This window comes from Malurus melanocephalus, unplaced genomic scaffold, assembly GCF_030028575.1.
Source record: "Malurus melanocephalus ecotype Western Australia unplaced genomic scaffold, MMel_1.1 scaffold_157, whole genome shotgun sequence".
In the NCBI taxonomy this organism is placed as follows: Eukaryota; Metazoa; Chordata; class Aves; order Passeriformes; family Maluridae; genus Malurus; species Malurus melanocephalus.
Window position 1 is genome coordinate 1014597 of NW_026623389.1, and position 27661 is coordinate 1042257.

Consider the following 27661-nt stretch of genomic DNA (forward strand, 5'->3'; position numbering starts at 1 on the left):
TTGTTTTGGTTTTTTTTAAATGTAACAGAAATGGTCCGCAATCGGATGACGATGATTCTTGCAGCATCAGCAGTGATCCAGAAGTCAAGGTCTGTAAGAAATTCCAGAATGGTATAACAATTAAAAATATAGCAATTGTAAGCATAAACATGCAAGGTGCAGAATGTCTCCTAAATTTTGAAACGACGTGTACCCCTCCTCTTGGCACAATGTAGATTGATCAAGACTAATTCCATCAAAGCAATTTGCAGATTTAAAGCTTCATTCAGCTCAGTCAGGAAAGTGTGACTTATTTTAAAATCACATAAGCCGGGAAATTGGATTTTAGAGCTCATTATTCTACTGTCCAACTGTAACAACTGTTCTCTTGCACAACTAAGTGAGTTTTCTGGTTTGCGTGAGAGAGGGCTCTGTTGTTTATCATGTCTGGATAGCCTCTGGGGGCATTCAGTGACAGAATTTGCTCTTTGTTTTCAAGTTTGTCCCTTTTTAAAGTCCTTCCTTTTTATGYGTCTGTTTCAACTCACAACTATGAACAAGGAAGTTGCTTTTTAGAGCAAGAAACTTCATGTTTTAGAAGGGAGAACGCAACTAATTTGAAATTGCAGTTCATAGAGAAAAATCAGACCATTATGTGACAAAGCACCATCATTAAATCAAAGCTTTTACTGTTGTCATCTAAGGGTTATGAGGAGAAAGAAGCAGCAGAACGTTTTGAATACTTGCATATATATCTCCAGATTTGTCAAGTTTTGCCTTGTGATTGCATCCATTTTTAAGGGCATATGTGAATCTCTATARTTGGAAATTTAAATTTAGTAATTTAAATAAATGTTTTGGCTGTGCCATACACCTGCAGCAAGTGAGAGGATCAGAAATTACTTGTAGGAACAAATAAGTATGTAACAGAGTTAAAAATTTTAATAGCATTAGTGGTRTATTTTAAGAGACAAAACAGTCTGACCAGGGCATTTAATTTTCTTTGTCATTTTGATTATTTGGCTTGTGATGTTTAAATCAGATGTAAATAGTTGTATTTTGCTTGGCCTGCTGTTTAAAAGCAAGGGTTTCAGCTGTGCTCATTATAATAACGAGCACTAAATTCTGAGCACAGTAAATGGAGTTGAAGGAGTGAGGAGCATTAGGTTCCAGTCCTGAGAATGGTGGAGTTGCTGTTTTCAGCCTTATGGTATAATGGAAAGCTTTATGCAGAGGGAGTATTTTGATATGTCTGTGACTTTACCAGGTGATTTGCACTGAGTATTTTTGAGCCCTTCCTGCATGGAGGACCATGGCAGTAGCTTTGTGGATAAATAATTTGTGTCATCATCTCCCTTCCCTCTCTGACTTGCTGTTTAAACTTCAGTATTTAGGTACCTATCTGGTTCTGTGAAATGGCTCAGTGCCAAAAACTTGTCCTCTTTTGTCTATCACAACTGGTTTGAGTTTTCCAGTTTAGGCAAAACTGTGCTGATAATGCTTAAATGGGTAATCAAAACTGAGCACTGAAACATTCACAAAAGTGATTGAGAGAAGCAAGACRAGAAATATAGGAGAAACTAAACATGTTTAAAGCACCTTACCTGGTTTGTGCCTTATGCAGATGCTGTGCAGGGGCAGCAGTGACCATGTGTGTGGTGCTGCAGGTGAGGCTCAGCAGTGCTGGTGTTGGTTTGCAGCAGGAGAGCCTCAGGGCAGAGCTGTTCAGTGCCTCTGCCCCAAGGACAGGGCAAGTATGGCCATATGTCACAGGAGTGGGAAGTGGTCCAGAAAGAGCAGGGATAATCGTCACCTGTGGAAAATGCTCTGGGCTCTGTAATTCTCACATGGATGGGAAGTGGATGGGGTAGGTGGGTTCCTTGCTAGACCATTTCACCCCAAATATTGARAGCCTAATAGGATTTGAAACTGATGACTTGGAAAAATCAGATATTTTTAGCTCTTTAGGCTCTCTCCTGCCATATTATGTGCCTTAACTATCTTTGATTAAAGCTTGCTTTTGTGTGCCAGCAAGCACAGATACTTTTTCTTAATTTCATCATTAGAGAAGAAAGCTTTTTTAAACTCATTAAACTGTCTAGTGGAAGAATTTGTCAAAATGAACAAGGTTATTAGAGGTATATTAGAGATTTTAAACCTACTTAAACCTATCCATGACATTGGCCAGTACATTTGTGGAAAAAAAACAACTTCTCTATGACACTTTTAATGCTGTATTTCAGCAAAGGGAACCGTGCCACCTTGTGGAAAGCTGTAGTAGGTGTCTTCCCCCAGACTGTCAACTTCTGCAAAGATTGAAGCACTGTGAAAATGCCTGCTTTGGGAAAAGCGTGTAATGTAATTCTTGCAAGAAAAGCGACTTATGCAGCAACCAGTTAAGCATTCATAATTGCCAGTAAAGAACAAGTGTTTCTCCATGTATCTCATGCTTAAGATGCAGTTCATGGTTCCATATCCTTGGCATCTCCGTCAGGTTGTCTGCAGAAGGTCATAAAGGAGAAGTGGAAAGAGTAGAATTATTACATCCAGCTTCTTGATTTCAGTAATTTGTTTTGGTAGAAATCTCTTGAAGAGATGGCTCATTGCACTTGATGAGGATCCTAATTCTGCATGTGAAACATGCACTACTAGAAATGAGTTTTGAATTGGTGCTTCCCAGGAGACAGATCATAACCTTCCTGGTTAATTTATAGAGCAATGTGTGCCTTCCTAATTGAGTTTCAAGGAAGGCAAAAGATACTTTTACCAGTCCCAGACTGTAAATTCTTCTGGATTGTCTTTTTTTTCATTGTTATAAAATATTATGTCCCTATGTAAAGACATAGGAAGGCACTACATTTTTTCCTTATGGCCATAAATGGAAACTGAACTTCCTGGGAAAGCTGTCACTGTCCTTAGGAACGGATGAAAAATGGAAAGCCCATGTGACTCATTTTCTCTGAAATCTTTTCTGGATTGGCCTGTTTGGCCTGACATTTGGACATGCCTTTACCCTCTCCTTTTTCCTTCAAGCATGGATTTTCAAAYTGCTTGTCCATGCTAGTCTGCTCAGCAATACTTCACTTTTCCAGCCTCACCATTTTAGAGTTTAGTTATGTACCATTATCTTAATACTAGGAAGCATACATTTAAACCTGTGGAAGTACTAGGTKTTTACTCCCAAAGGCTATTTTCTACCCATAAAAACCAGTAAATGCTCTGGATCTCAAAAAAAAAGAGAATGAGCCTATTTCCAAGAGAGACAGTGTTAGGAAATGCTGATAACAGATATTTAAATTTAGTGATTCACCTGTAGGTGAATGAAAACACAGTTGGAGATGTGGAGAATGAGTTGGTGATGAATTCCTATGGATTATCTGGGCTTTAGGGTTTAACCAGTTGTTCTTTGGCAAGCTGACTTATGGCTGTTATGAAAGTGGCCTGTAAATGGCACTATCAAAATAATGTTACAAAATACTATGTGCCCCCCAAAGATTTAATACCCATATCTTGGCTGCTTTTCTTTCTATGGAAGCAGGTATATGTGTTTTGGAGGTATTCTGTATTTGCTTCTTTCTGGTCTTTTCCAGAAGCAAATATTCTGCCTAGACACAGGATCATGTGCAAATAATCAGTATGTATCCTTGGGGATGGACATGGATCCAATTTCTGATCCAAGTGAAGATTTAACCTGAGAGGAGCTTTTGCCATCTCTAGCAAGCCCACGAAAGGATTCTTTTCACTGAAAAGAAGTACATAATATTTTCTTAGTGTCTGAGTAGCTTCTAAAATTCTTGGTGCAGGCAGGGAGTATTCAACAGTTTCAAGCAGTTCACTTCAGGCTGCATTACAGTCCTCTCCTGAGCTCATAAAATGTTGCAGAAAGCCACAGTTCAATTAATTTCAATTAATKAAATTTGAGGAGTTTATTCCATCCTAAATCTTTTCACGAAAGTAGATTATATCTAAAAGAGAAATAGGGCATCTTCAACATCTTTTTCTTCTAAAGTGGTATTTTTGCTTGGTTTATGAATTAGGAATTTGAATTTGTTTCTCTCAAAACAATCTTTTGTTTCCATTCCCGAGGAAGTAGCACTAGAAGAAATCTTGTATCCTTCTATTCTYATAAGGCAACCACAGTATATAATCCCATGTATTAATTTCAATTTTCTTTTCAAGTGTTTTTTGTGGGGRTTTTTTCTGCCTTGGCTAGTCTTACCAACAAACTGATTCAAGTGTAATCCACCATTCCATCTTTGCAGCTCCTGGGTGGCAATGGTGAGTGATGGGGCTGGCTGTTTCTAAACTGGTTTGTTTTTTTCTCAGTTTGGCTGTTTGCCATTAGCAGTATTAAGGGACCCTCCCGTCTATAGAGATGCTGCAGGTGAATTATGCAGGTGCTTGAAAATGTTCTGCTTCAAAAGCAGTTTAGAAATAGCCAACTAAAGCACTAAAATACATATACTCAATTWTTTTTTTTTAGTATTTTTCATGTTGTGTGTYAGACCTTCCCGACAGTGTGTTTGTTCTTTTTCTCTATGAATGATAGTTACTACTATTGACATCTGTTGTGTCATTAGGTAATAAGTGCTAATGTCATGATGTGATGTACTTCATAAGGATTTGCATCTAGAGGATATTTGCTTCCACCCTGTTCCTAAATGGAGTCCTGTTTAATCAAATATGAACATGAGTTCAGGGCAGAGGAAAATGTAGTGTTTTCCCAGATCTCATGGATTTACTTTATACAGGGATACAGTATGCTTTTTTTGTTATACATAAAATATAAATATCCGGGATAATGTAGTTTAATTTCTCAAGCCATTCAAGATTATAATGAGATCCTACAAAATATTACAYGTCTTTCACTCCTAGAAATCCCATGTATCTCTGGGATCTAATTAGCTGTGAARCTAACATGCAGGATCAGGACAGGGGTGCCTAAACAGTAGGAGGGATGTTGAGGAGAGATTATACTTGTAGTCTTCCTTAGAAAAATAAAGCTATTCCTTATGTGAAAGAATGGAAACTGCTTCAAGATTTACCATTAGTTTCCAGGTTTGTAATGCAAGAATTACAAAACCTTGAGTTTGGAGGCATCAGGATTTGCTTTATTAATATACCCTGTACAAAAGAGTTGCACTGGGCTGTGAGATTTTCAGGATTGGGAAAGAGAAGATGAAACGTAGGAACACCTTTGTTTCAAATCAAAACAAAGTATCTTCATGGCCTGTAAAGTTCTGGTATTGGCAATGGCTTTGTGTGGCACAGGTGTGTTGACCAGGGATTATTGTTGGGTTGGTAAGAGCAGAGATGCCAATGGCATTGCCGGAGGATGAATGATGCAGATGGGAGCTGTCATGCTTTATCCTTGGAGCAATAACTGCCTTTGCCACGAGTGGCCAGGTTGTGTGGGCAGTTTAGTGCATGYCAGTGACCCCTGTCCTTGCAGGGAGGCAGTTCCCTGGTTGCCAGTCTGCCTCTGGAATCACAGCTCTGGGAAACCCAGTGGTCTCCAGGGCATGGGAAACCATCTTCAAAGGGAAACCATGATCTTACAATTTTAACTTCTCTACTAGGAAGTGCTGGCTGTGTTTGAGAAAACATGAATATACCTATTTTTAATTTTTTCTTTTTTTACRATGCTGTTTCTTCCAGTGGCGACAGTTTCTGTTGCTTCACTAGGTCAAAGTGCCAGTGTCATCTTCAGTACTTTACTCATGGAGGTGCACAGGGCAGTTTTTCTTAGCTGGAATCTGTGTATAGCATCTTGCTATATACAACCATGTAACAAACTGTGGTGGTTCAGCAGAACACAAAAAAAMCCCAGGCTGCTGCTCTGAGCAGGTTTTTGGTGGATTTTTTTCCAGAAGAATATTCACTTTCCAATATTTTAATATTGCTTATTTTTAATAGCKTTCAATCACAATTTATTCAGTGTTCATTGAGTGCAGGATATAAATTTAGTGAGTTATTTATCCATTGTGGACTTGCTGAAAGGTGCATTTGTGGAGGAAGTTCATTTAAAAATCAATTAAAATGGAACTTTGTGTTGAATGACAGAGCAATATTTAGATAGCACTACCCAGCATGCACATTTATTTTTAGTTCTACTTCTAAATTTCACTTGAAAAAATGAGAAGTTTTCCTTGTCAAAATTTTCTGCATTTCATCCAATGGAAAAGAGATATTATTTATCTCTTTAGGGGTGTAAAAGCATAGATGTGCCATATACCACAGTGCCATGTTGCATGGTTCTATGTTATTCCATATGGTTGAACATGATGACTCTTTGGCTTCAAGGAGACAGCGTGACAGTAAATGAGTCCTCAAATGTGGGAGATCCACCAGGGCTCAGGATTTCTGGATTCTGGATTCGTGCTTATTTTGAGTCTTTTTGAAAAGTGCGAATGGATCAATAGTGATAAAACTTCATTGACTTTGGATCCTGTTGTAAATATAATTTCTGCAGGAATCAAATTACTTGTAATAATGTTGCTTCTAAAGAGACATGAAATTCTAGCTTCAGTGAAGCTGGAAGGTTTTTCTCCATTGATTCAGTTAGGAGTTCACTTAAAGGTTGGGAGCTCTTCAGGGGTTTTTGTTTATTTGTGGTTTTTTGGGTTTTTTTTGTTTGTTTTTTTTTTAATTTGGATGTCATGCATATTCCCTTTGAAATTATGCACTCCAATACTAAATAAAGTACTGCTGGTGGCATTCAAACCACTTACATCTGTCTGCCTGAAGAATAGCCTGCATGGGGAAAATGCAGTATTTAAGGTTAAAGTTAACAAGTACAAAGCATTAGTTTTAAAGAAATGAATGCACACGTTCTTTATCTCTGTAAATTCCTGCAGGGCTTGTCTCTACTGACAAAGCATTGTTGGGGTCATGTTTGTGTGTTGCAGAATAGTGAAATCTGCTTGAGTTATCCTAACAGTTCAGTTATTCTGCAAGGTAAACCTGAATCTGATCATCCTTTCTTAGCTTCTAATGAAAAATATGACTGCCTTTTCTTAAATGAGGAAGCATAGGTTTTATTTCATTGTATTAAAATGAAGCCCAAACCACCCCTAGCTCAAAGCAAAGTGCCTGAACCCATYCTTTTAGGATGTGAAGTCAAGGTATCTGCAAAGTATCTGAAGTGAAAACCTGTTCTTGCTGAGAACACTGGAGAAAAGAATAAGGTGATTTTAATTTCTTTTTCAGAAGAGGGGGTGTTAGTAGAGAAAAATACCATCCATTCTCTTTTTTGCTCAAATAACTATATTCTCACTGATTTAGAAATATAATAATGAGTAAGAAATTTGGATTCAACAATTTCTTGAACCAGCACAATGTTCCTGCAACATTTTCTTGCCTTGATAGAGCAGATTTGACCTCTGGCTGTAAGCCAGGGGGAACACTGAGAYAGAAGTATTATGCTCAAAACAAGAGAGGGACTTTTGTCATCCTACACATTGAAGTCTGCAAGTCTGGAAAAAATGAGAGTGTAGTGACTGGGAGAATGAGTAAGGGAATGTGAGAGCAGAAAAATTAAGATTGATCTCCTCTAAAGAAATAATTTATTATTAAGGTTATTTTACAGTATTTGTAAAGCCCCCATATTTATTTCTATGGAATTTTAGTTTATAATCATCTGCCTGAAATAGCATTTATTAGTGATTTCTGAATTCTGTTGTGACCTGAATACTTCTGTGCTTACTTGTGTATTTCATGAACATTTTCAGTGATTGAAATAATACAAAATGAGTAGGAACAGAAAGCTGGAAATGTTGGTTGAAATAATACAAAATGAGTAGGAACAGAAAGCTGGAAATGTTGAAAAGTCTTATTGGTATGTCTTTGATTAAGCATTTTGAATTTTTTTGTAGCTAAGAACTTTTATGTGATATATGTCAGTATTTCTTTGAGAAAGTAGATGCACTGCAGTCTCTTTATGTCAATTAAATGGAAGTGCTTGTTCATTAATTGCATAAGTTCTTTTTATTCTCTTGTTAGTCTAGCTTTGTTCTTCTCCAATATTTCATCTGGAATCAATGTAATCTTTCTTGCTGTGTAGCAGGCAAATATATTGGAACATACTTCTTCCTCAGACAAGGGAGGTGTTATGTTATGATACTTGATCTTCCAAAGCATAAAATAATATGATAGCTTTTTTTTATTTTCAGAATGTCMAAGAAAATGTAAGTGAAATTTTGAAGGTAATGTTGGCTGCATAATAAATGGTTAATTATGTGACCTACATGCTGTGTCTCAGGCACAAACCTGCTCAGTGGTCTGTGATAAAAGGCCTTATTAAATATTGTAGTGATTTACGTATGTCTGCAGGCAGAYATAACCTTTAAAAAGGAAAAATATAAAAGGAAACAAAGGGAAACTGCTCAAAACCAAGTCCTGTGGGCTCGGAAGTAGAGAAGAAATAAGTAGCACAGATTTAAAACATCAATGCAAAGATATTCTTAATACAGATGTGTTCATAGTGGCTGCCAGCAGCTGTGTAATATGAAAAGCAATCTGTCCATGGTTGTGATGTACATTGGTTTGTTGTTCTCAAACTGATGTTCTAACCCACTTTTACCCTAKAGTGGGACCTTTTCTATCCATGCCTTTATGATCCATCCAGTTTCTGATGCCTTAGGATTTTTGAGATTGATATATTTTTTGAGAATACACAAAACTATATTTTGTGTATTCTTGTACTCCTCTAGTGCAGTGCTAAAACTACGTTCTCCCATCTTTAGACAAAGCAATTCTTCTCTGAGCCTGAATCCAAGGAGACYTTGATGCCTCAGAGCCCCAAAATATGTAAACAACAGTGAGTTGGAGGGAGCAAGTTTGGGGTGGTTGATATCATGTCCTGAAAGTATCACTGGGGAATGGAGGCCCAATATGTTAATAAGACAGAACTTATAAATGGTGAAGATCTTGTGACTCAGTGTCCATTTTGGGTGTAGCTGCAGGATGAGGCTTTTTATACAACTGGTACCAGTAGGCCTGTATTAAAGTTGTTTGTTTTTAYTCTCTTAATTTTGTCTGGCCTCTGTTTCAGGTGAACCTTGTTTTAGGCATCATTTCCAATACTACTCTGCCATAAGTTGTGCACTTGGTGTCTTGTCCTCTTTTTAGTAGGGGATTGTATTTGCTTTGTTTTTTCTCCATTATTTTATTTTTATTTTCTTTAATGGTACTTGCTTAACTTGCTTCTTGAAGCAACAGCTAGAGTGTGCATTTGCTTATTGGCAGAACTTTGTCAGGGTTCTAAATGCTGCCAAAGCTCCTTCCAGAGTTCCTCTTGGAAAAGCTGCTGCAGAGCAGAACCCTGTCCTGTGGGGAAGGTTTGCAATGCCAAAGAGCAAAAATGTAATCTGTGGTTTGTTCATTTCTTCAGTCCTAAAAGCTCCCCAGCTTTAGGCAATGTTTTGGATCAGAACTGCACTGCAAGGGAGGTTTACAGCTCCATACACAGTTCAGATAACAGCATTTATGAGTTTGGTTCTTTGGTTACAGATCATTAACTCTGAAAAATTAATTGGGTTTGCAGCTATGCAGAACTGTAAAACCAAGCAGAAGTACCTGTGTTTTYATTTTTGTTTGCCTGTCTTTTCATGGGGTAGTTTGTGATAAGGTGGATCTTTTTTCTCTGTGTCATTTCCTTGCACAATGTCCTATGTGGCCAGGCAGGAAATGTGAAGTCTCTAGTCAAGATAAAAATACAAGATTATTGACATACCATGGTTTAAGTGACATTTTTTTCATTCACTTCTCTCACCCATGCARTGTTTGTGAGAGTGTCTTTGATCTTCCCAATCTCAAACAGCAGTGTTCCAAACATATTATACAATTCCTAAATATCTTTCATCCTGCTGTATTTATCAACGTCTTGTTTTCCTTCAAACCTGTTTCTCCTTGCCAGCCAGAAAAAGATCTGTGGCCAAGCAGACAGCCGGACCAGGCACAGAAAACTTTCTCTAAGAGAGAAAAGACTACTGTCAAGCCAAAAGTTGGCATTGGATTACTTTGAAATTATGACAAATATTTTTAGTTGCTGCTTACTATCTGTGAACCTCGAGTAGAAGTGCTTAACAAACTGGTGTTACCAGGAATGATTGTTTTACTGAGTCCATAGACTCCTAATGAAGAAGAGCTACACTGTTTTTTAGCTTGGCWTGGTTTGCCTCTAGGTGTTAGTTCCAGAAGAAAAGAGAGCATTAGCAAAGCTCTTTGTGGTCAAAGGAAGTACTTTGTGTCTTGGCTGGTGAGTATCATAATGGGAGGCAGGGAGCCATGATGCTGTGTTAATGTGTTAGGGTACTAAGCAAATCTGCTCTCATTCCTGACTCAGCCAGGCATGGTCTGGAAATTAGGTCATATCTGAGTGGAGACACTAGGTGGTTTGTTTCTGCTGGGTTTTGTGCTATTTTGTTTTAAAGAGAAGAGAAGCTCTAAGTCAAATCATGAAGGAGGAAAAAAGCAACCAACAATAAAACATTAAGTGAATCTCTTATAATCCAGCTACTGGCAATGTGCAGAGAGAGACAGATGTGCAGGCATGCATGCTCAGATTTCCACCTTGCTCCCACTCCACAGGTGTGTGTTTGTATATTTCTGTTATACTGATGCTGAGTGGACCCTGGGATGTGTCTCATGTTAMTGGGTCCTCCTGTCTCCTAGTTCTGAAAATCATCATTAAGGGCAGCCATGACTGCTGAGCCACATCAGCACAGTATTCAGTTAACTACAAAATACAACATTTTTGGTCTTTAGGTATATTTGGAGAAAAAGAAAGTTACTTWTATGTATATACTCAGGTCCATGCGTTGCCTTGCGAATGGAGTGTTGGGTCCTTTTAGCATTTATTGAGAGGTTTTTGTTTGCAGTGAGTCTTTAGGAAACTGTTTTCCTTCATGAAGCTGTTCTGAAGCATTTTGTTTGGGTTATCCTAAGGGCTTYTTGTGAGACATACTAACAAAAACTTGTCAGTTGCCAAGGGCTGTCCCATGTCTACCTCACTGGGAAACAGGGAGAAGGAATAGAAGCAGGGAAGGAAGCCAAGTCCTTCACATGGAGGGCAATATGTGGGGTGGACAGGAGCATTGCATTCACCTCACTGTACTGACAGAGGGCTGAATAAATGCAGTGRATGCTGCCACTGGARAATTTGAAACATAGACTTTAAAAARGCCAGGRAAAAAAAAGAGCAAAACAGTTCATCATCTTTACTAATAAGTGATTCACCTGCTGTTAAGCTGAACTGATAGTCTTTCATCATTTTTTGGTCTTAAGATACACCCTGTTCAGTGCGAGGACTGTAGAGGCTGGATGGGGCTCTGAGCAATCTGCCCTGGTGAAAGTGTCCCTGCCCACAGCAGGGAGATTGGAACTCAATCTCAAGGGCTCTCTAAGGTCCCTTCCAACCCAAAGCATTCTGTGATTCTGTATTTATCTTTGTGTTCAGAAAGCAGCTAACAAATTGCAGATATGGTTGAGATAYGAAGAGCAACAAGGAAACAGTATGCTTATTGCATATATTTAATTCTTCACCTCTCTTATGATTTAGAAAATGGCTCTCTCTGCTAGTATTTTGCTATTCAGTTTAATATTTAAATAGTTTTAAAAACCCCCTTTCTTCTGGTACAGTAAAAATCAGGTTTTTTAAAGCTTGCAAAGATAAATATTTAATATCCCAGTGGGTATAGCAGCACTTTTAGCAAGATTSATGAGCATCTGATGTGCCAGAAACAATTCTGAAATCTTAGGATTAGACCACCTTAATAACTGCTAAAAAATTAGTTTTTACTATCTTGTGTAGCCCTGAATTTAAGAACATCCCTGAGGGTTGACCCCTCCTTTGTCTCCTCTTTCACCTTCTCCTTCATGGCCCTTTATATTTGAAAATCAGCATTTTTGTGGGTTTCCAGCAGACCTGCGTCAGGAAGCAGCAGTGTGGGAGAATTTGCATACTGATTCCCTTGTTTGCGAAGCAAAAAAACAACAAAAAAACCAACAAAAAAAAAACCCACAAAAAAAGATCCACAAAATATCTGGCAGCCTGAAAGGCTTTAATTTTTTAACTCACACTCATGAAAGGGCTTTGCACARTTGCAGAGTGTATTCACTGATAACTGAGATGAGATGCATCCTGAGTGACTCATTGGAGTGGGTACCAGAGGTGCAGGAGGCAGGCTCTTAGGCTGAGTTTCCTGCTTGGTGAAGTGAGYCTGGATGAGTGCATTGTGCAAACTGGAAGAAGGCTGAAGGAGAAGTTTTAAAGGGAGGGAGACACTCATTAATCTTTTTACTGACTGGTGAATTTTATTCCTCCCTTAGTTTGCCAAAGTTGACATATTATGCATATTTAGAATGCCTTGGTGTTTTGGGATTGGTTTTTTTTTTGATGAGTTGTTCCCAAATGGCACACCACTGATGGTGTGTGAGCTTGATCAACTCACTGAGTTCACAGCAGGTTTTAGAAGGTGGCAAATGAATATTTAGCTTTTGAACTCTGAAGTTTATTTATTTACTGCATTTTAAGAAGAAGGGTTGGTAACTCCATCATGGACCTGCTGTTGCTGCTGGGCTGTGCGGGCTGTGGCAGCAATGCTCCCAGCAGTCACCGGCTCTGCTGTATTTCTGCCACTCCCAGGATCATTGTCTGCTTTCCCGAGGACCTGCAGGATGCTGCTGACAGCAAAGAAAGCTGTGTGGCACCAGGAGTGTTGGTCTGCTATTGCTGAGCCTTTAGGGACCATCTTAAACATCTGGTGTGTCCCTCAGGAGATGCAGCAGTGCCTGTGGTGCCCATGCTGGCAGTGCATCTGGGGCTGAGAGCGAGACACCGGGAATGTTCTCTGGAAGAAGTCTTGGTCTCATAGACAAAGCCCTGTTGACTTAGTTTGAGGTCTGTATTTCTCCCACCATAAAGCCTGAGAGCAAATAAGTGGGTTTTGGTGGGTTTTTTTTTCAGAATTAACCCTTTTCATTCTCTACCTTAGTAGATGTAGGGTAGAGATGGTAGTGCCATTCGATTTCTTCCATTTTGTTTTGTTTTCTAAAAGTACCATATGTGTAAAATAATGTTGACTTGGCTTATTCTGCCATCTGAGTGCTCTGGTTGGCTAAACATCTTTCTGCTAAAAAATGTGTAACTAAAGTGTTTTATTTTAAAGATAATTTTTAATTTCTTCCAGAAAAAGTCTGCTTTCCTCTTATGATAGCTTATCTTTTCTTAGCTRTGAGTTTGTTATTGTTTGCTACCTTAGTTAAACTTACTGTAGAAGTGATTGCTGTAATCCACACAAAAGTGTTATTTTCTGATTAAAAGCCAGAGAGTGGACATTTCACAAGAGACATAATGTAGTAGTGTTTTCTTTCTTTTCAGCTGGAGCTCTAGATCTTAGCTAAAATTTCAATTCTACTCTATCTGTAGTTGTGTCTTTTCCTTTTCTTTTTGGATTTGTGTTTCTCCTAATATTTACTGCTCCCTTGTTTCCTTCTTTATGTTCACAAAAGTATTTCATTGAGAGGCATTACTGTTACCTCCACAGAYACCTTTCATAGCAAGCCATGCATTCTTCTTTGTTCCTTTAAATGTTTTCACCTTGCCATTCACAAATCACATTTCTATTTACTTATCTTTGACAATAAGCCCATCTACAAAGCCATATTTCTTTTCCCCTTCTAGATGGATGTCTTTAACCTTAAATGCCTAGTTGCTGTTGTATGACAGATTTTTTTTGTTTTCTTTTAGTGCTTTGCTGTGCGATCTCTGGGCTGGGTAGAAATGGCAGAAGAAGATCTAGCTCCTGGAAAGAGCAGTGTTGCTGTAAACAATTGCATCAGACAACTCTCTTACTGCAAAAATGACATCAGGGACACTGTTGGCATTTGGGGAGAGGTAAGAACAGAGTSAACTTCTCTCCTCTTGGAACATCCCTCTCATGTCATAAAACATCTGAAAGGAGCAATTCCATAGACAGCTGCATCCATGTTCTGTGCTTGGGGTTTCACTACCTTAGCCTGGGACTGCCAAAAAATATATGAAAGGGCTCAGGGAAAATGTTGACTTTTTTGTTCCAAACTGCTAAGGACAGCAGATGCCACAAAGATCTTGCTTTCATGTTGCATCTGTGCTGATACACACCTGTGCAATGGCAGTGTTGGGGACACACAAATAAAACTCTTTAAATTCAGTGTAAGTCTTCCTCCTGACCATAGGTTTGACTGTGATGCTTTGTAACAGCATTTTCAAAGATTTGCCAATGACAAAGGACTTTAAGGAAACCCACACTGGTATGGTTTGTGGTTCTGAAATGTATGACAAGATGGGAACTGATGGGCAGATGGTTTATCTTAGGATGATTATTTTATCAGTCTTTCAGAAGGAAATTAATAGCATGTCATCAGTCTGTCTGTTGGTTCTTCTCCGATAACTCTTGAATCTGTGCTCCAGTGTCATCCAGTTTTGAAGGATGCAGGATTCCCACACACTGAGGGGAAAAGAGAGRGCCCAGCTTTCCTCTTTCTTGGTTTGCTGAAGGGTCAGTGTTCCTTCATCAGCTGAGCYGTGGTCATTCTGTGCTTCTTTCTGAGCTGGCATCTAAGACAGGATAACACCGTGGGAACGCAGGGAAAACTGAAAGGAGTTTGAAGTTTTGYGGTGTGGAAAATAGGYGTGCTGGGGACAGATAAAGAAGGGGAAGATGTTGAAGGGTCAGTAAATTAAACAAGAAGGGRAAAGGTGGGATGTACAGAGAGGTCAGGAAAAAAGGCCACAGTAAAATGTCTTTGTTATTTGATTGTTCATGGAAYCAATTAAACTTCCACCAAATCTTATTTTCTGTCTCTCTCCTGACATATTTTCAGTAGGGTTACACTAATGTGGATTTGCCAYACAAGGTCTGAGTACAAATGTGACAAGATAGTAAATATTGTAACTTTCCCTTGTGTGATCTAAGAGAAATGGCAATTCCAACCAAAGACTTGTCTACATTTCAGTAAAAATTTCAGGAAAAAATAACATTCATTCTCCCTAGTTATTGTTGCAGTCTGTGACTTGAGTCCACTGTCCTGGCTATGACCACAGCAATGCTGAGAGCTACAGAGGAACAACTGGGAGAAAATGCCTTTAAAAATTAAAATTATGATTAAAAGAACACATTTATAGTGTTCAATCTATTTAAAATCATTTCAGAAGGGTTTTTCTATGTAACAAATACATATTGTACATATAAATGAACAAAATAACGTTATTTTCCTTTCTTACACCTGGGAGCAGTTTTATTTAGATAATACAGCTAGACARGCAATTAGAGATATGTCAGTCATGGACCTTGGACTTACTGCTGACCCTAGGAGAGGAAAAGCCCCAGCATCTTTACATKTGTGTAATCTCATCCATTTGTCAAATGACAGCACTTTGATCAACTTGAAATATATTGTTTACTTTGAACTCAYATGATTCATTTTAAGAGTTAATGTATACATTTTTTTTGTGTTGCTCTCTATCAATCCCGTTGTTCTTTGTTGGAAACSGTTGCAGTTTTCCAAGCCAAGCTGGTGAAAAGTTTAAATTAGGAGTGTTATTCGTTAAAAAAAAAACAACAAACCTCAGCCTGACAAAACAATAGAGATACTGTGCTTGAATWGGTGGCTCCCGAAGTAAATTGTCTTCCTGATTTTAGAAGAGTTCATTGCATCCAACSACATTTTCCTGCCTGAGGTGTAAGGCTTCAAGAGTGATTAGAAGAGGCATGTTTTAGAGAAGAATCTCAAAATATTGTACCCCATGACCGGAGTACAGATGGAGCATTTATAGCAGAAGTCTATTATGAAGCTAGATGACTGCACATTGGGGTTTTAAGATTGCCTAAAGATTTATTTTAGCTAGAATGTAGTGAAAGTGAAATTGGGGATCGGACTAGCCCCAAGTTTTCATGATTTAAAAMACTGCAGAACAAACCACAAACACTCCCACACCCTGGGTAAAATCCTGCCCCTGTGAAAGCTTTGTTAGTGGCTTTAATGTGAGATTTCATGCCTTTTGCTCAAAAAGAAATTACCTATAAATTCTGAACTTTTACTATTTTATAAAATCTAAAAAGAAAAATGCTACTCRTCTGTTGGTGTTGCTCTTTTGCCATGAATTACCTTTCTGTATATTACACTACCACTTACGTGAAAAAGAAGTGATCTCGCCATTGACCTATATACTGCAGCCTCTAACACTTCCAGAAAAGCTGCTGGGACTGAGCCTCTCTTTCCTTTATTCACTTTCCCTGCATGGCTCTTCCCCTTCTTCACCTCTGCAGCTCTTCAGCAGTCTGAGACATTAAAGCCTATGTTGAAGCTCCTAGTCTGTCTAAATAATTTCTTTTTTGACCTATGCAGTGCTTTCATCTCTAAAATAGCTTTTGTATAATAAGGCAACAAAATTTTGCAAAATATATTGCTTCTGGCTGTGGACAAGTGAACCCCTTGAGCATTGCAAGGATAATTTCCTGTGATTTATGTTGCTTATCTGTCCATTCTCCAGTTTTTTTCCAGTTAATTTGGATTCAGTTTCATTACTCTAATCCCAATGTATTTTGCATGAACAGATTTTACCTTCTTGTAATAATTTCCTTCTGGAACAAATATATAAGTAGAAAATGGGTCCAAAAAGCAATCTTTGTGACACTTGGTAGCATTCTTCATACAATTTGTTTACTGCTTCTGACCTCCAAGCAAATTTCTGCCTCTTTTTCTTTGTGATGTTTCTTTTTCKGTCTGCCACTAACAGCTCAGTGCTGCTGGTTTGCCCCATTTTTTTGCATGATTATCACAGCTACATCTGTTTCTGCTGCTCTAGGAGCAGCCTATGTATCCAGCCTTGCGTCTTGGCCTCAGATATGTTCTTTCTATCAGGCAAAATATTCTTGTGGAGGCTTTGCATACACCAGGTGTCATCTCTCTCTCCCACAYCCTTCTTGGCTCTTGCACTGCCAGCTCTGTGTCACAGCTTGCCTTTGAATCCCTTTTAGGAGATCTGGGGTTGCGAGAGGAGCTGGGCAGTGCCTGCCCCTTGCTGCCTTGCTGTAAACAGTGGCAGAAATCCCTGACAGACTGAAATGAGTGTATTTCTTAGACACAAAATTAGACATCATTAGGACTTGAGCCACTGCAACAAAGTGGGAAGAGGGTTTCTGTGTCTTTTTGTGTGGTGAAGAAAAAGGTCAGTTTTGAAGCATCAGTCAGTAGGGATTCAGACCCTTTCCATTCTTTCTGTYCATGTATGGATTGTGGCACAAAAGAGGAAACAAATTATATTTAGCTGATATCTTCCACCTTCTGATCAGCAGGAGCTTGTCTTACTGCTCAGCAATAGGGCCAGGATCATTTCTCCAGGATCTCRTGGTCTGCAGGATATGTGTAAAGCTTCCAAGAAAAGGGGTATTACATGTGATAGAAGAGGCACCAGACCTATTACAAATGCTGTCAAGAGGAGGAAGATTAGTATTTGTAAATTAGTATCAAAAGGGAAATTGTCTCTAAATTTGCTTCCTGTAAGAGAAAAAAGCATTATCCTTGTTCTTACATGCCAGAAGAATAGGAGAGAAATCCTGGCTCCAGGATTCTGCAGTCACTGGCAGAATTCACATTCAGGTCTTAACGCTAGGTTTTCCCCTTTAATCTTTCTTCAAAGAGTATTCTGTAAATCMTTTGACACGTACAAATTGCTGTCTGTTCCCATAATCCATTGGTTAAAGTTTATGGAAACAAAACACTTTGAAGGAAGGAACGCTGCCTCAAAAGCACAGGTTTTGATATAAGCTTTTACTACTAAGACTTCTCATATATTTGGAAGAATTTACTGAAAAAAAAGATACACACATAATTTGTTAMATAACTCAGTAGTTTGGGTCTGAGTGAGTTGCATTTAAAAGACACCAAAGCTTTTTGTGATTGGGATTGTTGAAAAATTTAGTAGCAAGATAACTTCTTAGACCTTTTTTACACCAGAAATATATGCTCCTGGAACAAATCAAAACTTTGAGTAAAGATGAAGCAAGTCTGAACAGCACAGACAAAGCACCTTGAGCCCAGCCAAGTTGAGAGGGTGACGTACTGTGTAATTGTACTTTGTGTGGAATTGCAGGGCAAAGACATGTACCTTATACTGGAAAATGACATGCTGAACCTGATTGATCCCATGGACCGCACAGTCCTGCACTCGCAGCCCATCGTGAGCATCCGAGTCTGGGGCGTGGGGCGTGACAATGGTCGGTGAGTGTCCGCTCTCCTTGTGTGTCTTTACTTGGTGCTATTTCAGTCTGCTAATACCTAGTACACATAATTCTGTYCCAGGGGCTATGAGAAGGTGGGCAAATGCCTCTTTTTCTTGCGGGTATTACTTTTTTAACTCTCTGCTTTTCATAGTGTGTTGCTTTTATGCTACGTTTTAAACCTGCGCTGAGCAAGCCTGTCAGATTAATTCAATCAAGTGCATAAAATGCACATGTGACATTGATTTGTTWCACATATACGTAGTACTTTTTAGCATGAAAGCATGTTTTCAGATGTGTCTCATAGTATGTTTTTCCTGGCTATGTGAAAGCATGTTTTCCTGCTTTCCTCCAAGTTAAATGYGCTGTTTATGCTCTGACTGTATATGTTTCTACTTTCTTGAGGTATTTGGCATAATGGAAAAAAAAAGTTGGATYGAGGGAAAAGTCATGGTTTTAAACCATTACTATTACTTCTAGTTCTTGATGTAAGAAAATCYCCAAGGATGTTGCAGAAAACATAGSTTTGTCCCTGAAATGTGTCTGCCTGGGAGCTGAAGTTCTTCCTTGCTGTGGAGAGCAACCAGGAGTATGTGCTAAAGGCCTTCCTACCCTGGAAGCAGTCTTTCCTTCGGTTTCCTTCCTGATTGATCTTTTGTAACATTGCTGTGGAAACAAGGTTGTAAAAGTGACTTATTTGGAGCAGGACAGTGAGGTGTCTCCCAGTCCCATTGGGCATTTTGATGTAGCCAATACATTGCCATTCATATCAAGAAAGTCCAGGATCTTAGGACAGTACCCATCTTGACACAGGGATAGTAAGGACTGRCAAAAGCTTCTGCTTTTGTGTCCGTATCTGATTATGGTCAGGTAAGTACTGCCTGCCCAGCATACTGGCTATGGAGTAACTGCATCAGTGGACAAGGGAARGGTTGCAGATGTCATTTGTCTGGACCTCTTAAAGGTCTTTGACACAGTCTCCACTACATCTTTCTTTCTAAATTGGAGAGAGATGGATTTGGTGAGTTAGATGGATATGAAAGTGGTYGGACAGTTTCATCCAGAGGGTAGTGGTCAATGGTTCAGAATCCCAATGGGCATCAGTGACAAGTGGTGCCCCTCAGGGATCTCTGTCGGGACCAGTGTTACTTAATATCTTCATTAATGACATAGATGAAGGGATCAAATGCACCCTCAGCAAATTTGCTGATGACACCAAGCTGAGTGGTGTGGTTGACATTCCCAAGGGACAGGATGCCATSCAGAGGGGCCTGGACAGGCTTGAGAAGTGAGCCACAGGAATCTCATGAGATTTAACAACACCAAGATGCTGCATGTGAGCTGGGACACCCCCCAGTATCAGCACAGGCTGGGGGATGAACAGATCCAGAGCAGCCCTGCTGAGAGGGATTTGGGGGTGCTGTGGTTGAGGGGCTGGACGTGACCCAGCCATGAGCACTCACAGGCCAGAGAGCCAAACGTGTCCTGGGCTGCAGCCAAAGCCCCGTGGGCAGCAGGGSCRGGGAGGGGATTGTGCCCCTCTGCTCTGCTCTGCTCAGACCCCCCTGCAGGGCTGTGTCCAGATCTGGGGTCCCAGCACAGGAAGGACATGGAACTGCTGGAGGGAGTCCAGAGGAGGCCACCAAGATTATTACAGGGATGGAGCACATCTCCTGTGAGGAAAGGCTGAGAGAACTGGGATTGCTTASCCTGGAAAAGAGAAGGCTGAGGGGTGACATAATTGTGACCTTTCAGTACCTGAGAGAAACTTACAGGAAAGATGGGGCAAGACTATTGACAAGAAAAGACTATTGACAAGAGCATRTAGTGACAGGGCAAGGCAAAATGGTTTCAAAGCAAAAGACAGTAGGTTTAGATTACACCTCAGGAAGAAATTATTTACTTTGAAGGTAGTGAGACACTGGCACAGGTKGCCCAGAAAAGTTGTGAATGCTCATCCCTGGAAGGGTTCAAGGCCAGGCTGGATGGAGCTCTGATAAYCTGGTCTAGTGAATGGTGTCMCTGCCCATGGCAGGGAAGCTGGAACTAGATGCTCTTTGAGTTYCCACCCAACCCAAGCCATTCCGTGATTCTGTGATTGTTGAGGTATTTGCAATAGTTATTGCTTGGGGTTTCTTGTCTCTAGCTTTTGATGGCAAATGCAATTTCAAACCTGAAAAACCTTTCCAAGTAAAAGATTTTCTGAAGCTTTTTTTGTCTTCCTCAAACTTTCTGATGATCAATGGCAATTTCCAAAAGGAAAGGCGACTCATTTTTCAGGTGACTAAAGGTTTCTAACTTTTTTATTTTTATAAAATGACTGATGGTTGACTCGGGGTTGGTTAACTGTTTTTCACTTCCACTGGTACAAATTTATGAGCAATCTAAAAGGGACAAATCTAGTTTGAAATGCTGGGAAGTAGAAAGGTTTTAAATCACAATGAATAAACCATTAGAGTTCTTTGTTTGCATTAGAAAATGGGTACATTACACTTTTCCCTTCGAGTCAGATTTTACAGTCCCTTGCTTTGGTCAGAAAATAAATAGCATTTTAAGGGACACCTAAATGTGATRTAGCTTTACAGAGTAAAGGAAGCCAGCTTTGGTTTTCAGTAATTTTTTTTGAAGCATTTACAGTTCTTTTCCCAAATACTTACATATGTTTCTTCTTTGCTTTTCCTAAAGACAGAAATGGTCATGATGTTTTTWGGAAACATTTAAGAGAAATGTACCTTCTGCAATCATGTGGCACCAATAATGTTGTATGCTTTTGGTGAAATGTATCYGGGGGTGGGAGGCAAAAGCAGACTCTCCTAGATGAATATAAGCCCTGTCAGTAGGATAGGAGTTGTTGGGAAAGGTTGTGTGTGCACAGGTTATTCTGTCTGCTCTGACCTTTGGATCTGCCATGGTATCCCACAACATTTACCAAACGCTACCTGCAAGACTTTGGAAATGGCTGATCCCACTCCTGCCCATCTTCATGCTATATTTGGGGGCCAAAGATGAATTCCAGTTCTTCTGACACTTGTGCAGAAACTCATGTCCCTATTAAGAAAAATGTTTAGTTATGGAATATGTGGGAGAAATACAGGTCCAAGTTAAAAAATACTAACAAGAACCCCTCAAACCCMGTTCTTCCTTTTGGTTATAAAAAGTAGCAGCTTTCTCAACTGTTTTCCTCAAAGGAAATGTGTGTGTATTGTTATGTGTGACAYTGACAATACAGAGAATCTGGCAGAGCAAATAAGCTAATTTTTTCTCATATTTCTGTTGTCAGTAGTGGGAGTGAGCCTTTCTGTGTTCAAAGTGAACAATTCTTGTTTCTTGAGAGCGTGACTTTTCTTGATTGGTTGCTGTAAGGAACAGCAAGAATTAGTTTATTAACATTTAATATATATTGTGTTTAGGTATTAAATGCATAGTYAAAACCAGATTTAATATGTTATTTGCTGGCACACGAATGTTCTTATCCRCATTTATTGGAATTTGAGGTTTTTTCCTCATAAAAAGCTTGATTTCAAAGATTTTCTATTCGTAGCCATTTGTAAGAATTTTGATAGGTACTTCTACAGAAATTTTGTCTCCAGAATGACTTTTAGGACTGGAGCCCACTCTTTTTGAAATTTAATTTGTTTAAAGTGTTATTGACATGTTTTAAAAAATAAGATTGTAGGAAAAGCAGTGTAGCCATTATTTGTATGTAAACTCAGACTGCATGTGATGTTAAACAGSAGGAGATCAAAAAAACAAGCAGAAAGACCAAACTTATGACTGCATAATCGGATGTACAGTCTGTTTTAGGCATAGAGATGTTCAGAGTAGGAAACATGGTTTGAGGGGTAGCATAAAAGATGTAGCATTTGCTGAAGAAGCACTAACACACAAAAAAAAAAACGTTTGGTGACAGGAGAACACAGGCTGAGAAAACCATATTGTTAAGCTGGAAATTGCATTGTAACTCTGTTTATGTATACAGTCCCTGGATTCATCCTGGCAAATTTTTGCTGAGGTGAGAAATACCAAAGCCATTTACTGACTGCGAAAGGAACTTTCCCTGATTGAGTTTTCCTTCACCAGAAAAAAAGTGAGGGGATCACATTGCTACTTAAGTGCTCATTAAATTAATGAAATCCCAGTTTCAGGTAGGAAGCTTTTCCAGAACTTGTTGCACATGAATYTCATTAATTAGCTGTATCTTCTAGTCCAAGAACCTGTACAATAAAACACACTGGTTTTGCTGTGAAAGTAATATTTAAATTTTGAAATATTATAGAAATGTATATTTCCCTGTATTTTGATCTGTTTGATCCCCCAAATGGTCTACAGGCCCTCTTTTTAACTCTTTTGCTTGTACTAATTTATTTGGGTAGTTTCTACTYTGGAAGATGAAGAGGTTTGCTAATGACACATGAGCAGAGGATTTTCTAAGCTCTGCCATAATGAAAGATTGATGATATACAGAGATCTGCTGATGAAAGTTTAATCTGAGGATGTGTCTGCTAACTCACCTCAGGCAGAAGCATCTTCCAGCATCAGTAATCACTCTGTCCATACATTGCACTGTTATCCTGACCTCTGGAGTATCTTATTTARCAATCCTGAGGTAATTAAAGGCTTCCTCGTTTTGTTAATTCGGGTTATGTGGTGATTTTGTGTTTTGAACGATAGCATCCCTTGTTTTCAATTRATCAGTGTGTAAAATATGTTTGATTTTGAAAGGGCTGAAGTGCCTTCATAAAATCATGAACAAAAGCAGATTGCCAAACAGTGGGGGGTATGCATGTATATGTATGTGTACACTCTGAGCTCCTTTGTTTGATATGTATATATGGGCATTAAAGGAAAATAAAAGTACCATATATGTGCAACCCTCTGGCAGACCTGGTTTCTTAGCTGATACCTTGAGATTTTTAAAAGTAAAAACCACTGTCCTTTTTACAGTCTYCCTGTCCTGCTGTACTGAAAACAGTCAAGATTCATTCAATGTTATTTGTAAATAAGGACAGCCCTTGCAGTTGCATAAATAGTTTGATTTCAAGATCAGTGAGGTCGTTGTCACATGGAGCTGTGACAGGTGTATCAGTGAATAACTGTCAGTGCTGTGTTTGCTTCTGAACAGGCCATCCATGCCTTGTTTCTCTCCTTGTTGTTAAAATCGTGTTTACAGCCCTCAGCCTACCGAGGCTATAAAAGGGCTGCTGCTCCTTTCACGTTCGAGCTGCAGAGTGTACATTTATCATCCTCAGCTTGGGTTTTGTCTCTCCTCCCAGACTGCTGCTGCGTGCCCTTTGCTTTCTGAGCAGCTCACTAACAAGGAAGAGAGAAAAGCCAATGGCCCATCAGTTTTGCAAATGAGGTTCCCTTAGCACATTTCCCTGAATCCTCCTTTATCTTCATTGCTCTTCCACCAATGCAAAGTCCACCTCAAGTTTAAAAAAAAAAATCTACAGGACTTTAATTGCTGGAAAGATCACAGTTTCTTCTCTCCTGGTGACTTCATACAACAGCAGTATATCCAGCTGAAATATTCCATGGTTAACTGGYGAGGAGGCCTGCTGGTGAATTCAGGAGACTTTAATAGGACTGGATATGGAACTGGATGGTGTAGGCACCTGGTGTGCTGGACACAGCACATGRCATTTGTCTGTTCCTTCATGGCTTTGTCACCCCACAGGGCAGCTTTGTTTTCAATGGATAGTTTGTCTGTTTTTCTGACAGGTGGAGGAGGGAGCCTGGTTGCTTTTGGTTCTTGAGTGATGGGRGAGGCACATTCTCTGCTGCTGTTTCTGACCACAGGCACTCTGACTGGATGATGTGAATGTTTTGTGCTCCTTCCTCTGCCCTAATAATGCCCGTTTTACCAGGTGGGGGTGGTGGGGATCCCTTCATCTGCAGGGCTGTCCATTGCCCTGTTTCTCTGAACTGCTGCTGTTTTCTGGCTGTTTACACATCGAAGTAAAACCAAGCTGGGATTTAAAAAGGGGACAAAGGCAGAGAGGGCMACCAGATTGAAGAAAGGAGAACAATGTGCACCAAAGATGAGGTGCCAGCTGCCTCAGAAAGGGAGAGCAGACAACTTAATAAATGGATGTCCCAGGTCAGATGGACGCAATCCTCTAAGGCTGAAAGCGAAGAAAGTCCTAATAACAATATGAATTATCTGAGCTCTGTTACCTCAGGAGCTGCTAGGACAAGAGAAAACTACTGTGGTGATAWAAGTGAGAAAAATGGGACAAATCTGTGGAAAATGAGGAAGGAATAATGTAAAGTGAGGCTCAAACACCTCAGAATATGGGGAATTAAAAATAGTATGCTGTATTGCCTTTTCCACGGGTTAACAAAATGACTGGGTTTCAGGGGTGTCTTAACACCTGTGCTGTCCACTGACTTCATTAGGATCTYTGCACATTCAGTTTCTTTGAAAATCAAGTGTCTAAATTCAGATTTAGGAAACTTTMTCTAGACATCTAGAACTGGAAATTTTCATTTGAGCAGCAATGCTACAGCAGGTTAAATATTTTCTTTTTAGTTCTGAGAGTGTGTCAAATTAAGAGGGGTAGGGACATGTCTGAAAACAGCTTTGTTAGAGACAGAGAAGCGGTGAGTGGGGAGTGTGGAAGCTGTGGTGCAASTCGACTGCCTGTGCGATGTCACTCTGTATTTCCTAGCTGAGACTGTATTTACAGATATTACCTGGCTTGAGTGCATGTCTGTCACATGGACATGAGACTTTWGGAGGGATACCAGGCCTTAATTAGACAAGTAAAAGCTAAAACAAAGACAATAAATACAATATTAGTGYGGCTGGTAAATCCTTTTTTGTCTGCAATTTATAATTCATCTTTCCAGAAAATATGTTGTGTACAAGCAACACAACAAGCGTCCGTGGTCCATTGTGGCTTCTAGCTGCATCATTCAGGGAGGTGTTTAAGGTGTTTTTGGATTGCCTTCCCTTTGAGGTGATGATTGAATGTGCTCTGAGATTGAGTCTTGCTTCAATTCTGTGAGAGAAGCTTATCAAACTGCACAAGATAATGAATAATAAACTTTCTCTTCTGCATTAGCGGCATGGTCAAGAAAAGCAGAAAATAAAATAAATTAAAACTGAAATGTGTTTGCACCTGCTCTTCTGAAAAGATAACACCTCTCAAAGAATGTGTAATTCCAGCTGAGCTCTTTAATCTCTGAAACACCATTAATCAATATTGCCTACTCCCTTCGGTCCCTGTAACCTTGGCATAAGGACAAAACAGCCTGTAAGGAATCACATAAATTGGGCATAGGTGAAGGATTACACTGGAGGAAAAGGATTTTACTGGCTTTTCTGGCCTCTATTTTTAGCTGGGGTTTTTTATAGTTGCTTTTTGCTATCTTTTGCTTTCTCCCTTCCCTAAGCCAACTGCATTTGAATATCCTTTTCTGTATGTTTTGGTAGCATTTTTCCTTTTCACTGAGAAATACTTTAGGGGTCATTATTTATGCAAAATTTCCTATTTATAAGTCCTGCCATTACTATTTGGAAGTGTAGCATGTTCTAGGAGGGGGTAATGAAACAATACAGCTGTGAAGGGAAATCGAGTCAAGCTTACAGARTTAATGTGTTTTCAGGCAAATATGGTGAAGTGKGTGYSAAGAGCTGCATGTGTGCATTCATACTTTGATTCATTAACATGGTTTATTTTCACTTCAGGGTTTAACATGAAAGATGTGGTAGACTGAAGATGCATTGAAATAGGGCAGTATTAACTTGAAATATATAATTCGTAACACCTGTAGTTCTGCACCAATGGTTTTCTATTGCTGATGACTTCAGCWGTGTTGGGGCAGCATCTCTCTGTGTACTTTGTGTATAATGTCACTAATGAGATGAAAAATTATTACATAGAGGAGACACAGAATCAACTAGGTTGGAAAAGATCTCTGAGATCATTGAGTCCTACCTTAGGCCAATCACCAGCCTGTCAACCAGACCATGGCAACAMGTGTCACATCCAGTCCTTCTTGAACACCTCCAGGAATGGTGATCCCACCACCTCCCTTGGCAGTCCACACCAATGTCTAGTCACCATTTCTGGGAAAAGATTCCTCCTGATCTCCMAGCTGAACCTGCCCTGGCATAGCTTCACACTATGYCCTCTTGTCCTGTYGCTGGTTGCCCTGGGGAAGAGACCAACCCCCATCTGGCTTCAGCTTCCTTTCAGGTGGCTGTAGAGAGCAATAAGGTCACCCCTGAGCCTCCTTTATTCCAGGCTAAACACACTTAGTCTCTCCTCATAGGACTAACCTTCTAGACTCTTTAGCATCTCTGCTATAGATGAGACATTTGAGCAGCACAGTGCTTACAAACAATGGAATCACCCTTTGATTTGCAGCTGGGAAAAAAWGATATGCTTAGGGAGAATTTTGGCCATGGAGCTGTAAATGTTTGGYAGTCTTTGAAAAGCATAAGTGGAGAAAGATCAGTTGAAAAGCATAGTAGTGGTAKATTAGCACAAATACAGAAGTTTCATGTAGCAACAGAACTGAGACAAACACAGAAGCAGAGAATTGAAAGGATTTCATTGGGAGAGTGGCGCAGGAGCAGGGAAGCCTATGAAGGAGAGCTCAGGTTACTGCTGAGGCATTTTCTTCTAAACAAGTGGGGGATAATGATGGGAGGCTTCCTGTCTTATTAGGAAAAAACAACCAGACAGTCATTTAAAATGTGTCACTTTCTCTGCTGGAGGCTTGGGCATGTCAATGAATCACCTTAAACAGAACCCAGTTCAGTATTTATTGTGGAATATCTATACTATTCTATATTGTTTTCAGGAATTATTGGAAAATACTGCATAAAATTTGGGAATTGTATCTAGTGTTCTTTGGGGAGGTAAGCTTTTTAAATAGCATTAAAAATTAGGAAGGAAAAGGAAATYATTCAGCTGTAAAGCTTTCACAGTTAAGACAAATGATACATCTAGACCTGGACTGCAAATAACCACTGCAATATGGTCAGGTTGTCTCAATGAATAAGATGGAATATTGACTGAGTTCCTGGTTTAAAGCCTTTATACAAATTTGTGCTAGAAAATCTCCACACATTCCATGTTTTTTCAGCCATTAAACTCAAACACTTTAGGATACAGCTACAGTAATTTAAGTGACTATCACAGAGGTCCCTTGGGAACAGCTAAGCTGCCTCTGAAAGTATCTGTGGCACAGGAGAGCTGCCGACTGCCAGTTTGGGGTGGGGGGTAATCTCTTGACTTCTTCTACTGTTCTTTTCACTGTATGTTAATTAAGCAGATGCTGTGTCCATGTTGGATTTCTGTAAGTAACTGCTACTTCAGCTCCATGGCAAAACAGTATGCAAGTGATGCAAAAAGCAGCTGCTGTCCAGCTCTGTAGCTGTCAACAGAAAACATCCATTTTACTCC

The 27661-nt window shown here is 39.5% G+C and overlaps 1 protein-coding gene across 10 annotated transcripts in view; it reads left to right on the forward strand.

Moving 5' to 3' along the window:
* Positions 1-27661, forward strand: part of APBB2 (amyloid beta precursor protein binding family B member 2) — a 161977-nt gene that overhangs the window by 100485 nt on the left and 33831 nt on the right. For all 10 annotated transcript variants that reach the window (XM_057371774.1, XM_057371769.1, XM_057371764.1 and 7 more), the window contains 3 exons: positions 29-89; positions 13730-13876; positions 18116-18243. In XM_057371774.1, the coding sequence (XP_057227757.1) occupies positions 29-89; positions 13730-13876; positions 18116-18243 (336 nt within the window). The remainder of the gene's footprint in view (positions 1-28; positions 90-13729; positions 13877-18115; positions 18244-27661) is intronic.